The sequence below is a fragment of the Macrobrachium rosenbergii genome, chromosome 17 (assembly GCF_040412425.1).
Source record: "Macrobrachium rosenbergii isolate ZJJX-2024 chromosome 17, ASM4041242v1, whole genome shotgun sequence".
NCBI lineage: Eukaryota > Metazoa > Arthropoda > Malacostraca > Decapoda > Palaemonidae > Macrobrachium > Macrobrachium rosenbergii.
In genome coordinates, this window is record NC_089757.1 from 40,041,610 (window position 1) to 40,055,952 (window position 14,343).

General features: G+C 43.2%; 1 protein-coding gene across 1 annotated transcript in view; it reads right to left on the bottom strand.

Moving 5' to 3' along the window:
• LOC136847895 (dnaJ homolog subfamily C member 11) overlaps positions 1-14,343 on the bottom strand; it is a 186,528-nt gene that overhangs the window by 87,641 nt on the left and 84,544 nt on the right. The window contains exon 9 of the mRNA XM_067119935.1: positions 9,742-9,766. Coding sequence (XP_066976036.1) covers positions 9,742-9,766 — 25 coding nt within the window. The remainder of the gene's footprint in view (positions 1-9,741; positions 9,767-14,343) is intronic.

The window sequence follows — 14,343 nt, forward strand, 5'->3', positions numbered from 1 at the left end:
TTGATAGCCTTCTTGGCTGAAATCGCCAAAACTAGGCGTGTAAAAGGAGCTGGATCCGAGGCGTTATCCCTCTTAAACTGCGATCTGGGAGAAGCCGGAGTCGAAGGCTTAAAAGAGTCTCCAAAGTTTTCCACGAAAAACTTGAGTAACTCCTTATAACCCGAAGATTTCTCTTTGATTCCTGGAAAGTCCTCTTCTATTTCTACATCTTCTTCGATTTCTTCGTCTACAGAAGACACAGGAGACAATTGGTGCACAGGAACAGTTTCCTGACGAAAAGTAGGTCGTGCGGAATCTAAAGTCTTACGACCATGCCGATGTGGCGCCGAATCCGTCAAGTGTGGCGCCGCGCCAAGCTGAAGTGGCGCTGCGCCAAGCTGAAGTGGCGCCGCGCCATGCTGAAGTGGCGTTACGTCAACCGAACGTGGCGAATCCGAGCCAGAGAAGAATGCTGAAGCGCCTGGTTGAGCCTCTTCATTGGTGCATGCGGTGGGGAGGCTCTTGAGTCAAGACTTGTGGCGCATTCGGGAAGTGTCTCCGCAACAGGTGCTCCCCGGCAGCACGAGCGCCACAAAAGAACTGAATAAGATCCGTCAATTTGTCCGTGACTTGAGCGACAAAACGGGATCTTGTTGACCGGTAGTAGGAGGAGGCACTATCTGCGATGAGGCTGGACGAGATGTAGACGCTCCTGGAACGGAAACACGCTTATTACAGGCAATAGTACGCGTAGGTTCCTTCCGACGAGGGGGCTGATCTACTGAAGAGGAGGAGGAAAAAGGTTCAGGATCCTCCCAGAAGCTACAGCCCGCATGCGGATCCGTCAACGATCTTTTCTTCGGAATCGCTGCAGGAGAGACGGGCGCGAGACCTCTTGAGAGGGCGAGAAGAATGCTTGAAGCGCCCACTTCGAGGAAGAGTCAACGAATCATCACCACTAGAAGACACATCCCCAGCAGCGCCTTTTCTATGGCGTGCGGGAAGCATCCTGGGAATGCACAACAGGAATACTTGAGGGGGTGACTGCTCGAGCAAGCCCCACTCGCCTCCTTTTTCGGTTTTCGACATGCCCTCTCCTGAACCAGGGAGTCCGACAGAGGTCTAGACCTGGGAGAACGAGTGGGCCGAACAGACACCTCCTCCACTAACACTTCACTTCGAGGAGCCAATTTTTCAATGGCTTGGCCCATCGTCTGGATGGCTGAAAGCACAGCTGAAAATTTAGTGTCCATTTGGACTTTTAACTCTGACACGGTGATAGGATTGGGATCAACAGGGTCGGACAAAGGAGAGTTAATAGGAGAGGGGTTAACAGATTGAATTACCTGCCCTACAGACTTAGCAGATGATGACCTCTCGAAGCTTTCCTAACTCTGTCCTTTTCTAACTTCCAGTAGATATTTTTCTAAGGCTGACCATTCATCCGTTGTTAGATGCATACATTCCTCACATGTATTCTCTGAATTACAAAATTTACCCCTACATGAAGAGCAAACTGAATGGGGTCGATAGCCGCTTTAGGCAAACGAGTCCTACAGCCTAAAGCACAATATCTATACTGGGAACCAGAATCAGACATATTGTACAAAGAATTAATTCCGACCACAAAAGCAAAGCGCTAGCTAGCAAAAACCACAAAGAAATACTTAAGTATAAATTGCAGACTAAAAATTCAACCACAAAACGAGACCGTGTTACCGGTCTCTCGGCAGAAAACTTAATGGGTTCTAGAACATTGTTGGGATAGTTCCTTGTTACCTATAGAGGGCGCTGGTAGAGGGATCACCTAGGTGTTTTTAGCGCTAGCGCAAAATTTAAAATTCTGCCGCGCGTCAGAGACGACAGCTATATGTAACTACCAGGTAAGTCCTATAAGTAAAAATCCGTGTACAGAATACAACTTCATAACAATAAATTCAAGTCCATGTACACAAAGTCATGAGATTAAGCATTAAGCACAAGAATAATTCAAGGTCATGATTAGCAACATCTTAATGTGGTATGTACAAGAGTAGCTTCTTCCCCAACAATATTACTGAAGGAGTTTTCCCACCCTAATCAAGCACAGTAGTTTTCCCAATTGTTAGTTTTGCACTGCCACTCACTTTTTTCCTTATCCAAAAATAGAGTAAAAGTCTTTCTTGCAAACACTCTGCACTTTGTCGCCATAAACGTTATAAATAGTGGTCTGGGTCCTGATGCTTTCATATGAAGGTTTCCTAGGACATTTTATTTGGTACTGACATCATTACTTTTGCAGAACGATGTCTGGGCATTATAGTCTCCTGAGATCCCATCTTCCTTAAACATGGCTTCTATCACTGGTACAGCAACCTTATCATAGCATCACCTGGTAAATGGAGGTTTGGTTTCCTTGTTTCCACTAATTTATTTGTCGCATGTCTAGTGTATGCCTTACCTTCATTATGTAGTGATTACAACATTATTCTTCCATGTATCTGGCCTTGCTGAGTTTACAACCAAAAGAAGGTCCTGGTTAGCCTTCAAAACACTCAATATTCTCACTTTTACCTTGTTCAAATCCTCTAATTTCACTTTACCTTGTTCAAATCCTCTAATTTCATGCTTCTCAGGCATATGAGTAACACTACTCTCTGCCATAATTAATAAAATAGCAAGCACATAAGTAATACTTGTCAAATCATGAAAAATGCACAAGTGCCAAGGAGATCCACTGAAGCAAGGTGAGGGTAGTGACAACAGTTGACCAAAATGCCAGCTCAGTCACAATGGAATTTTTATTGGCTGCTTAGCAACCACACATCGTAAACATGACATTTTTAGAATAAAATAAGTTTTATATATATTTACCAGTAATTACATTGCTATTAGTTTTTAACAGGCATCTTAAAATTTTGAAATTGCATGCCATGCTAGTTTGTTTTGGCTATGGCTATGCGCCCCGCCCATTTTCGGGGTAAGTAGAGGTACAACATAGCAAAGATCTTCAATTTGTTTATGCCCTTATGTCCAAGCGAGGGGAGGTGTGTGGGCTCCGATCATGTAATTACTGGGTAAGTGTATATAAAACTTTATTTTATTATATAAGTAACTTGCCCAGTAATTACATAGCTGATTCCCACATTGAATGGAGGTGGGAAGGTTGGACATATCTACCCCACAACATTATTAATAGTAAGGAATTTGAGAATAGAAATTTGCTAACACTGAACCAATGTTGTTGAACCTTACCTGATAAGAAAGCTGCTACAGGTAGACACTGCCTCTGGTTGGTGCTCATCTTATCCAGTAGAGGTGAGGCAGTAAAGCCTTAAGGGCCTACTACTGCAGTGGGTGCTTTGTAGCAATGGACTAATTTCTGAGGGCTAACAAAGAATACAAGATGGCCCTGCCCAGGGCACAGTACCACACAAAATAACCAGAGCAGATATAATCACCATAACCACCAAAAACAAAATTATAAATGCCATTACCCAACCGTTAACAACCAAAAGACTGGAGGGTACTCTAAGTACATAGTATTCCCAGGCTCCCCAAAAAACTCAACACCCTAAGCAGGGCGAAGAGATTAAAGAAAGGACATTGCTTTCTACGTTTCCTCCCCCAACACCATGCCAGCCACGAAAAACGGACCCAAGGTACTGCACTGATTGTAAGTAGTCTCGATATCCCCTAAGTAATGAGATGCAAACGCTGACTTGCACTTCCAAAATGTCGACTGCACAATCGACGTGAGGGATAAACTGGGCTTAGAGGCTGAAGATGTACCGACCGCTCTTATCTCATGGGCTTTTACCTTGCATGAGGAGAGTCTCTTCGGTCACCATGGAATGAGCTTCTGAGATCAAGTCCCTGAGGAAGAATACCAGGGCATTCTTAGGCAGAGGCCAAGAGGGATATTTCATAGAACACCAAATGTTCCTTGATGTACCATGAACAGTCTTCATTCTGTGAAGATAAAACTTAAGGGCCCTTACTGGACAGAGAGCTCTTTCTTCTTCAGACGGGCCTACTATCTCAGACAAGCTCTTATCATATAAGAACGAGGCCATGGATTTGATGGTGATTCATTCTTGGCTAAAAATCCTAGGGAAGAGAGCAAACTAAATTCCCGAGAAAATCCAACACTTTTGTCCAAAGCGTCGATTTCGCTGGACCTTTTGGCAGTGGCCAAGGCGACCAGAAAAAGTTTTTCTGGTAAGATCCCTTAAAGAGACAGACTGCATGGGCTTGAAACGTGAACTGGTCAGCCACTCAAGTACTAGGTCTAAATTCCAGGACAGTAAAGGTTTTTCTTTAAGCTTTGCGGTATCAATGGACTTAATCAGGTCGGACAAATCCTGGTTAGATGATAAGTCCATTCCCTTATGGCGGAAAACCGAGCTAAACATTGCTCTGTAGCCTTTAATGGTAAAGGTGGTAAGTCTTTTAGTGGAGCATAGGAACAGTAGAGAGTCCGCTATTTCTGTTACAGAGGTATTAGAAGGGGACACGTTATTTTGTCTGCACCAAGACCTGAAGATAGACCACTTAGCCTGGTAGACTTTATCTGATGACTGTCTTCTGCACTTAGCAATCGTGTCTGAAGCAGCTCTTGAAAAGCCCTTCTTTCGGAGCACTCGCTAACAGTTTGAATCCTGTTAGGGCCAGAGAAGACAGGTTTTGGAGGAACTGTCGGAAGTGAGGCTGCCTGAGAAGTTGTTGCTTCTGTGACAGCAGTCTCAGGAACCACTCCTTTGCTGGCCAGAAGAGAGCTATCAAAATCATGGACAGGTTTTGATGAGACCGGAATTTGTTGAGGACTTGTCTCACTAAACTGAGTGGGGGAAAGGCATTCAGATCTTTGCCCAACCAGTCCTGCAACATCGCATCGGTTGCCCATGCTAAGGGATCTGGTACTGGTGGGCAGAAGAGAGGAAGTCGGTGATTCCTGGACAAACCAATGGGTCTAATGTCCATTCTGTGAGAAGGATCTGTTTCTGATGGCTCAATTCGTTATCACCTGTGTGTTGGTCTGGTGTAACCAGAGAAGAACTCTTGCTGTTTCATACAGTCGTGCTGTCTGAATGCACTGTAATCGTTTTTCCATGCACTTCTGAAGCGAAGCACTGTAGACCCACAAATATCGCCTGTAACTCCTTTACACTGATGTGCCAGTTTTGCTGTTCTTGAGACCAGGTGCCTGACACCTCTTTTGACCCTAAAAGAGCTCCCAAGCCTAGGTTCGAAACGTCTGAAAAGAACTCTACGCTTGGGTTCAGAGGGAAGAGATTTCCCTTCTGATAGCCTCTTCCTGGAACTCCACCAACGAAGATCCTCTTTGATTTCTACCGTTATCGGGAACACAAACAAGTCCGGGAACTTTTTCCTGTTCCAGCTGGCTCTGAGGAAGAATTGCAGAGGTCTCAGGTGTAGTCTTCCCAGAGTGACAAATTGTTCCATGGACGAAAGGGTACCTAGACCAGGAGAAGAGTTCTGTGAATGTCCTACGTGCAATGAACTTCCAAGCGGAAATGTAGTAACCAGTTGTCAAGGTACAGAGAGATCTTTATCCCCATCAAATGAAGCCACTTCGCTAGGGGAGCCAATACCCTGGTAAACACTTGAGGAGCCATTGAGAGACCGAAGCACAGAGCCTGAAATTGGAACACCTTGCCCTGAAACACAAACCTGAGGTACTTTCTTGAAGTCAGATGAACTGGAATATGAAAGTACAGGTTGACCATCACTAATCCGGCAATCAGTAGTCCGGAACAATCAGTAATCCGGCACAAATTTCGGCTAGAGTAATTTCTAATGTTTCCGCACTAATTTTCAAATTTCCCAGGGCACTGCGCTTAACTCACTCGCCAGCTGCCTGATTTGGTGGCGCAGGTGCTGCATCAACAAACTGGTTGCCTAGCCTACATTATACTGAACTCTATTCACATATTAGCAGTATTATACAAACATCAACATAACGAATGTGCATCTTTTTCATGGATCTTTTAAAAAGTTATGCTTTACTACATTGTTTCCAATTGCGTATATTCTCATATTGCTTTTTTATTATAAATTGCAATCAATGTTTTGTTTTGGGAATCGATATCATGCATTAACCAAGTTCAAAGCACTTTTCTTGCTTCTAGTTAGCGTAAATGAATATGGATAGTTTATTTATTTGGGACAAGGATATTTTTCGTTATACGAAGTGTTTTTAGGTCGAAATACAACTTAAATAGGTCTCGTTGTGAAATTAATTAAGCTATTTTTTCGTTAATATATGACGTTTGCGGGAATCGCGGCTGGCCGTTTTGGGGGCATGTTTTTTTTTTAGTAAAAAAAATCAAGATTCCGTTCGCTATTTTCTCTTGATTTCATCATAATACGAGCTTTACGTATTTATCTTTAATCGTCGTGAAAAGAGTAGTAATTTGTATTCTTTCATGCCCAGTAGTTTTGATTAAAATACATTCTCTCCAGTTTTATTTACGGTCGCGTTTCATCCATGTTGCCGATGCACGATAATTTATAGTCATTAGCAGCTTGAATATTGTTTTCTCAGCTTCAGCTACAACTTGCAGCTTAAAGTTACTGTAGCAGTATATTTCCCTGCCGATCTTTTCTCCAAAGCGAACAAGGGTATAGTGTAAAAAATATTTTAGTCCTATTGTACAGTACTTAACGTCATTTGTAACATAACTACAGTAATTGTGTATTACTGTACGATGGTTGAAATACAAGCACAACAGTTGTTATCCGATACGATTATTAGCAAAACAACAGTTTCCCGTTCGGTCGTTTATGGCTGTACACATTTACGCAAGAGTATAACGTTACTAACAATACTTTTATCATTCTCTTTTACTTTTTTAACTAGCAGATAGAATAAAGAGATGGAGGAAAAGAAGCTGGTCTATTGTAAGTTGGTCTCTCTCGCTGCCTGCGCCTTGCACGGAAATCTAAAAACATTTCTAAATATTTTCAGCCCAGTATTAATTGCTAACCTCATCAGAAACTCGAAATATCGTAAGTCGAATTATCGTAACTCGAGCACTACCTGTATTTGATAATTGTCTTTTCTTTATTAACCAACTTGTACTGATTTATGGGATATTTTAATTCTAGGATGAGGTGCTTAGCTACTGGGTTTCGTGTATTCTAGCCTAATAAATGGCTAATCCGGCAAAATGGCTAATCCAGCACCCTCTAGGTCCCAATGATGCCAGATTAGTGATGGTCAACCTGTACTCATCCTGCATGTCGATGGACACCATCCATTCTCCCTGGCAAATGGATGCTAGGATTGTCTGGTTTGTTTCCATCTTGAGGGTTGTCTTTTTGACAAAGACATTCAGTGCACTTATGTCCAAAATGGGTCTCCAGCCTCCCGATGACTTGGGTACAATGAGAGACAGTTGTAGAATCCTGGAGAATGACTGTCTTCTACTACCTCTATAGCCTCTTTCTGAACGAAAGACTCGACTTCTCGCAAGAGTGCAGCAAATCTCTCTCAGCCTGGATAGTAAGCCGTCAATTAGACAGGCTTGCGGACTAGAGGTGGTTTGTTCAAAAAGGGGATAGTGTAGCCCCTCCTCCAAGACAGACACTATCCAGAATTCCGCTCCTTTTTGTTCCCACCATTCCCAAAAGAGGAGGAGCAGCGCTCCTCCCTGAGTATGGAGGACTATATCTTCCTTTCTTGGTGGAAGCCTTAGAGGAAGACTTCTTGATGGAACTTTGTGGGAAACGGGTATTTGCTTGTCCCAGTATATGGTCTAGGACAGGAGCTCCAAAAGGGAGTAGGCTGCAGAGGATTCAAATATCTGGGAGGAAGAGCCGAAGAATCCTTGGGGCGTCTCGCAGATTGGGAGAGCAGGTCCTGAGTGCTCTTTTTCTGCAGGTTAAGGCAATGTCTAACACTGTAGCCTGAGGAAAAAAGATGGATCTTGTCCAAGGGGAAGAAGAAGAAGAGAGCCGACCTCTGAGACAGAGTGACACCTTTTGAAGTAAAAGAACATCATAGTTTTCTTTTCTTAAGTACACCCATGGCATAAAGACCAGCTAACTCCTGTGTACTGTCACGAACACCCCTGTCAATACAGGAAAGTACTCCTAAGAGGTCTGAAGAAGTATCTTGAGGCAAAAAAGAGCAGTCTCTAATCTTGTGCGGCCACCGCCCAGTCTAAGAAGCTCATCACTTTGAAAATCTTAAAAATATTCTTGAGAAGATGAGCAAGTTCTGAAGCTGAAAACATAATTTTGGCTGAGGTGAAAGCTGATCTAGCCAAGTCGATAAGGCTGGAGAAGTCTCCCTGAGGGAAGGCAGAGACTCCCAGGGAAGGCGCTTCTCCTGTTGCATAAAACCTGTAACTCGACCTAGACAACTTGGAAGGCGGGAAACAAAAAACTGCTTTACCTTGCTCCCTCTTCTCAGAGAACCATACTTCTGCTTCGTTCGGTGCCTTCTTCGCTGAGGAGGAGAGAACCAGTTTCAGTAACCTCAAAGAACCAGCTGAGGGAGTTTCCATGAAGAAAGTCGAAGCAGGAGAGGAGGGAGTAGCTTTTGAAAAGCAACTTGGGAAGGTAGCTAGCAGGAACCTCAATAACGCCGAGTACGCACACAAAGGAACATCCTGATCCAGAATGACCTCTCCTTCAGAAGAAACGGGAGAAAGTGATAAGTCCGCTGTTGTCTGAGCTGTAGGAGGAGCTTTCTGAAGCAGACTTAGAATGCTATCTAGTTTGCTCTGGATTGGGTCAACCGAAGGAAGAACACCATCCAAGACAACACTACAACGAGACGGTGGAGGAGCGGGCAAAAATGAGCGCTCAGGGAGCACTGTAGAGAAGGGAGCCAATGACAAAACTTGACGGCAAACGGGTGCCAATGGGCGCTCATCTGTAAACGGGAGCCTGGGCATTTCGGCAGTAGTTGCTGGCAGCTCGGGCGCTGATTGTAGAGGTGATGGTGCTGGGCACGTAACTCCTGATGAACAGGTTCCCTTGTGCAAAGAAGAACGTCTACACACCCAACAAGGTGCTTCGGTGCCAATTTACGATCGTCGTCTGATGTAGCAGAGGAGACTTACTCCGGGCTATCCCAGTGACTGCAAGAGGGATGGACGTATGATATTTAGGGCAAAAGCCCAGGCACTGGGTGCGCTGAATCCTTGCCCTTCGTACAAGGCACAGGAAAAGATCTTTTGAAGTCGACTACACGCCTTTTCAACAGGCATCATTTATCCGCATAGGGCCTTGAGCACCTGGGACTAAAATCCTCAGAGCTGGAGGACATACAGTGAGCACTCACTTGAAGGCCTTTCCAACAGCCTTTGGTTGCACTCTGGGATTCACCAACAGACTGAACCGAGGGGGCGACTGCTAGGGGGCAGACCCAACCGACCTCCCTTAGGCTACCAGTTTGACTCCTCCCAGGTGTTGGGGAGTATGCCAGGGACCTTGGCCTAGGAGAATCAGCAGGCCAAACAGCCACCTCCTCCACTACCATTGCACTAGCACTGGGCGCCACGGGGCACTCTGACTTACTTTTATCCATCATTTCCAATGATGATGCTAATTTAGCGACTGATCGCACAATTAATTCAAAGTGCATGTCGATTTTCGACTCCAGACTGACGATGGTGTTGGGATCGGAAATGTGAGAGCCGGGTAAAGGAGAGGATTGCACAGGTGGAGGAGATGGAATGGGAACGGAAGAAATTACAGGTGAAATTGTATCCGACTTAGTGGATGAATCCTAACTAGCTAAGGCTTTACTAGACTCCCTAGCAACAGCTTTCCTCTTCCTATCTCTAGCTAGTTTCTTAGGATGTGAATCTAAAGTTTTCCACTTCTTTAAATCCCATTCACTACATTCCTCACATCGTAAATCAACTGAACATGTTTGTCCCCTACACTGAACACAAATAGTGTGAGAGTCATAGGATTCTTTAGTAAGCCTCGTATTGCAGCCTTTGCTACAATACCTAATACTAGAACTACTAGTGTCAGGCATCATGGAAAATTTCAAAGGCAAATCCAAAAAATGGGCAAAAAGTCGGAAACCAATGATCAAAACTCACCTACCACTATCTAAATTGTGCCGAAACTAATGTTAACTATGTAATGGGAAAAATATGCCTTTAATTATTTAGTGATTTATTCAGGAATTGATTCATCATCCTCCTCTAATATCTTTACTCTTCAGTAAGAGTGATTGTGACTATAAAGTGTTTTCATTTTTGCTGTGGACATCGAATGCATAGCAGTGTAGCCAGTCCCTTATTTTGTTTTTCTTTCGCTCTGAGTATGGGAGCGCTGTCCTGAATCTTTCGTCTGCATATTGGTAACACTAAAAATAAGATGTAAGGGACGAGAATGCTGTTGGTGTGAAAAGGATGCCAACTGGTCCACCCTTCATTTTGGCTAATTTACCAAATTATTAATACAAGTTATTATCTATCCCTTGCAAGGGACCTAGTCCAGGAGTCCTGAAGAGTATGTAAATTGGATCTAGTCCAGGAGTTCTGAAGACTATGTAAATTAACCAAGTCCGGGAGACTAAGCCTGGGAGAAATTTGGCATGATGTAATGAGTAATAAAGAAACGAACTGAGTACCAGGGATTTTCTTCAATACCATCGTACCTTACCACTAAAATGGAAATCAGCACTTCAATTGCCTCACAGTGGGAAGACATCACCTGGCCTCATCAGTAATAAGACCCATACACACAAGGAATATCATGTAATAGCAGGCAGGACAGGCCTACCCTAATTCCCAGGCAGCATAAACGTCAGTAGTCTTCATACCCACCGTGTCAACTATGACACAGTACCATTCTCCGACCCCTGTCTCCAAGCAAGAAGACTGACAACAGTGCATCTGTATAGTAGTATTATTATTATCGTGTCTTAATGTCCTGGTGGGGGAAAAATTCTCCCATGACATTTGGTGGCAGCTGTGTTGGATCTGTAGTCCAGTGCTATTGATCCATACCCACTGTGCCTATATTTTATGTAGGTCACTTATAATGTTTTGTCATATTGTATGCATTTCTTTGTACAATATTGTTGATTTTTATCTGATTAAGGTCATGACTTGTTTACATGCATATTCATTATTTATATAGTGGCGGATTGTATTGTATTGTCTCAATGTAGTTTACATTTTATTATTTGATTGTATATAAGTGTTTGAAATATTGTAACGATGGCAACTGGTAATGATGAATCATATATTGACCTAATTCAATTAGAGCAAGAAACACAACAAGCATTACAGACAGTTAAGAACTTCACTCAATCCTACCAGGACGTTTGGTCTCAAGTGGGAGATCTAACAAATCAAATCAAAGACTTGGACCAGAAGTTGGTTGACATACAGGGGACAATACAACACTTAACACCCAAACATAATAACACTCAAGCACCCATAATGTCTACACCACATATGTCTCACATTCCAAGTGATCCGTTCTCATGTGATCACCTCAGAACCATAACAGGAACCCCACAATACAGACCCCAATACCACCTCGTACAAATACCAAATACCCACCACAAAACACAACTACTATCACAAGTACAGTGCCCTTAATACCCATAAATGTCTCATCAACACCACCTAACCCTGCAGTGGTAATACAACCTCCTACACAACCATCCACACCTGATCCATCATCATGTAACTCTTGTCAAAACCCTCGCAAGGTCAACAGACTGTTAAACCCAATCCTTTCCTTGGACCACAGCCTACTTATCCCTTTAATAATACCAATCCATACTTTTATTCAATAAATTCTCCAGTAGCAATTCCTCAGAATGTACCAGTGTTAAAGCCGAAAGATGTAGCCCTTCTCAAACTTTCTGAACTCAAGGGAGTTCTTGCTGACAACAGACTTAATACTTTTTTTAGAGACAAGTAGAGTCATGCACTAGCTCAGATGACAGGAGAATAGAAGTGGCAATGGCCCGGCTGAACCGGATATAGCTACGTTCTTAACAGCAGCATTAGTAAAACAGGGTAATAATGTATCTTGGGATGAGATTAAGAAACTTATGAAGAAGCAGTTTATTGGCTCAGCCACTCTGTTACAGGCATGGCAAGAGATTACTGCCATGACTTACTGTTTTGATGAACCTCCTAGTTCCTTTATTAATAAATTAGTGTAAAATCTCAGCTTTAACTTTGAAATTCCCCAATGATCCAATTCCAACATCAGATAAATTCCTTAAGACAAAGGTTTATAAGGGATTGAGTTCACAGGCCCAAGCCAAACTAATTGATTTCTTAGCAGACCATATTCCGTTGGAAAATTTCATGACATTGGCTGAAGAAGAATATTATAGGGCTCAAGGAATGAATAGTAGTAATGGGAATAGAGTCTTGCCAATTTCAGGCACTGGGAATCTTCAGTCATCAACCCCAGTAACAGGTGTTCAACAGGGGGAAATACAAAAGAAGTGAGCTAGATAATTTAAGAAAGAAGCTTGAAGAGTTAAATAAAAACCTGGAGAAAGTAAACATGAAGAAACAAAAGAGTAATAGTAAATATTGTGCCTTTTGCAGAGTGACTGACCATAATCTGTCTGATTGTCCTCTTGATCCTCCCAAGGGAATTTGTTTCGATTGTTTCCAACAAAATAGTAGGAGAGGTCATGTAGGATGTCCAGGAAAAGTAGGTACAAGCTGACTAGGGAGTCTGGCACGAGCTCCTAGTAACAGTCTGGTGGTTAATGATAACATGATTGAAGCTTTAGTTGATACAGGTAGCTGTGCCAGTATAGTTAAGAAATCCTTTGTGGAAAGCTTAGGTTTGAAGCCTGCCAAGATGAGAAATTTACCAAGGTTAAAGGGAGTCACCCAGGCAGTTGTACCAGTACTAGGATCTGTTTATTTAGATGTTCATAGTGGCACTAGAGTTGTTACTCACTTATTTTTTATTGTGCCAGACAACTTGTTAGATACAGAAATTCTATTGGGCGCAGATTTGCTTGGGGTTGCTCGTCTAACATGGGATCGTATAAAGGGTATAGTAATTTGGGATAATATTACATATCATCATGTGCGGCTTCTTAAACTGAGACCTTCCACAAGGAGAATTAGGAATCTCAAAACTATTCAGCCATTAAGCCTTGGAGTAGATGAGATAAAATTAAAGAAAAATATTATCCTACCTCCCTCTGCTGCAGGTATTTATGCTGTGTCTGTAAATGAAATAAAAGATACAATACTCGAATATACCTCAGAATTAAAGGCCAATGGTGGTACGAAGGCTTTAATATGTCCCTGAACTCCCTTGAAATTTCCTATTTCACTACTCCACTGTGAAAACTTGGTGATTTTCCTTGACCAGATTCTTTAATTGGGCCTGCTGTTCATCATCTAAATGTGACCAATCTTGCTGTGCAATCAAATTTTCCAGCTTTTTCTCTCTAGTGCATCCTTGTTCTGGTACAACACGCATGCTTTCAGGGATCAGCTCATTCCTAATTTTAATCTTTCGACATGTGGGAGCTATTGAAATGATGTCCCTTTCGTCAGTCTTATTGTAGGTACCTATCAGTGTTCCTATTTTCAACTTGACTACACCCTTTGTACTATTTATGAGAGGTATATACCTCTCATAAATAGTACAAAGGGTGTAGTCAAGTTGAAAATAGGAAGGAGGTTGGGCGAATGGAAGGCGGTAGCCTAGCTGGAGCACTTGAACCACCCACTGATCTGCACCTCTGTCTCTCCATTCCTCCCAAAAGAGGCTGAGTCTGGCCCCACCAGTGCATGGAGGACAGGATTCTTACTTACTGGCAGGACGACCTTGTAGCTTCGAGGAGAACTTGTGACCCCTGGAGTTGGAGCGGGACCTTGAGTAAGGTTTGGGCCTGGAGTTACGAAACAGATGTCTGTTAAGAGGAGATACCACCTTGGTCGAAGGAGCGGGAGCAGGCCTCGGTTTGTTGGAAGACACTGACAGGATGTGTGATGACGCCCTCTTGTCCATGGCTGAAAGGACGCCTTCCACTACTGCTTCTGGGAAAAGGCCCTCCTTGTCAAACGCCGTCTTCTGCGAAGAAGTCACAGACTTAGATAAGAAAGAGCACCAAGTCTCCCTCTTCTTCAGAGTGGCCATGGCGAAGAGGGAGGAAAGTTCGCCTGCCGCATCATGGATAGCAATGTCGGTGCAGGAAAGGAATCCTGTGATTCTCTCCAAGACGTCTTCTGCGACATTAGCCTGCTCCACCTGCTTAAAAATAGCTCCCACTGACCAATCGAGAAAGCTGACAATCTCTAGGAGCTTGTAGAGGTTTTTGGAAAAATGTTCTACATCCAGGGCAGAAAAGAAGGTCTTGGCCGCCTCAAAGGAGATGCGTCTTGAAGG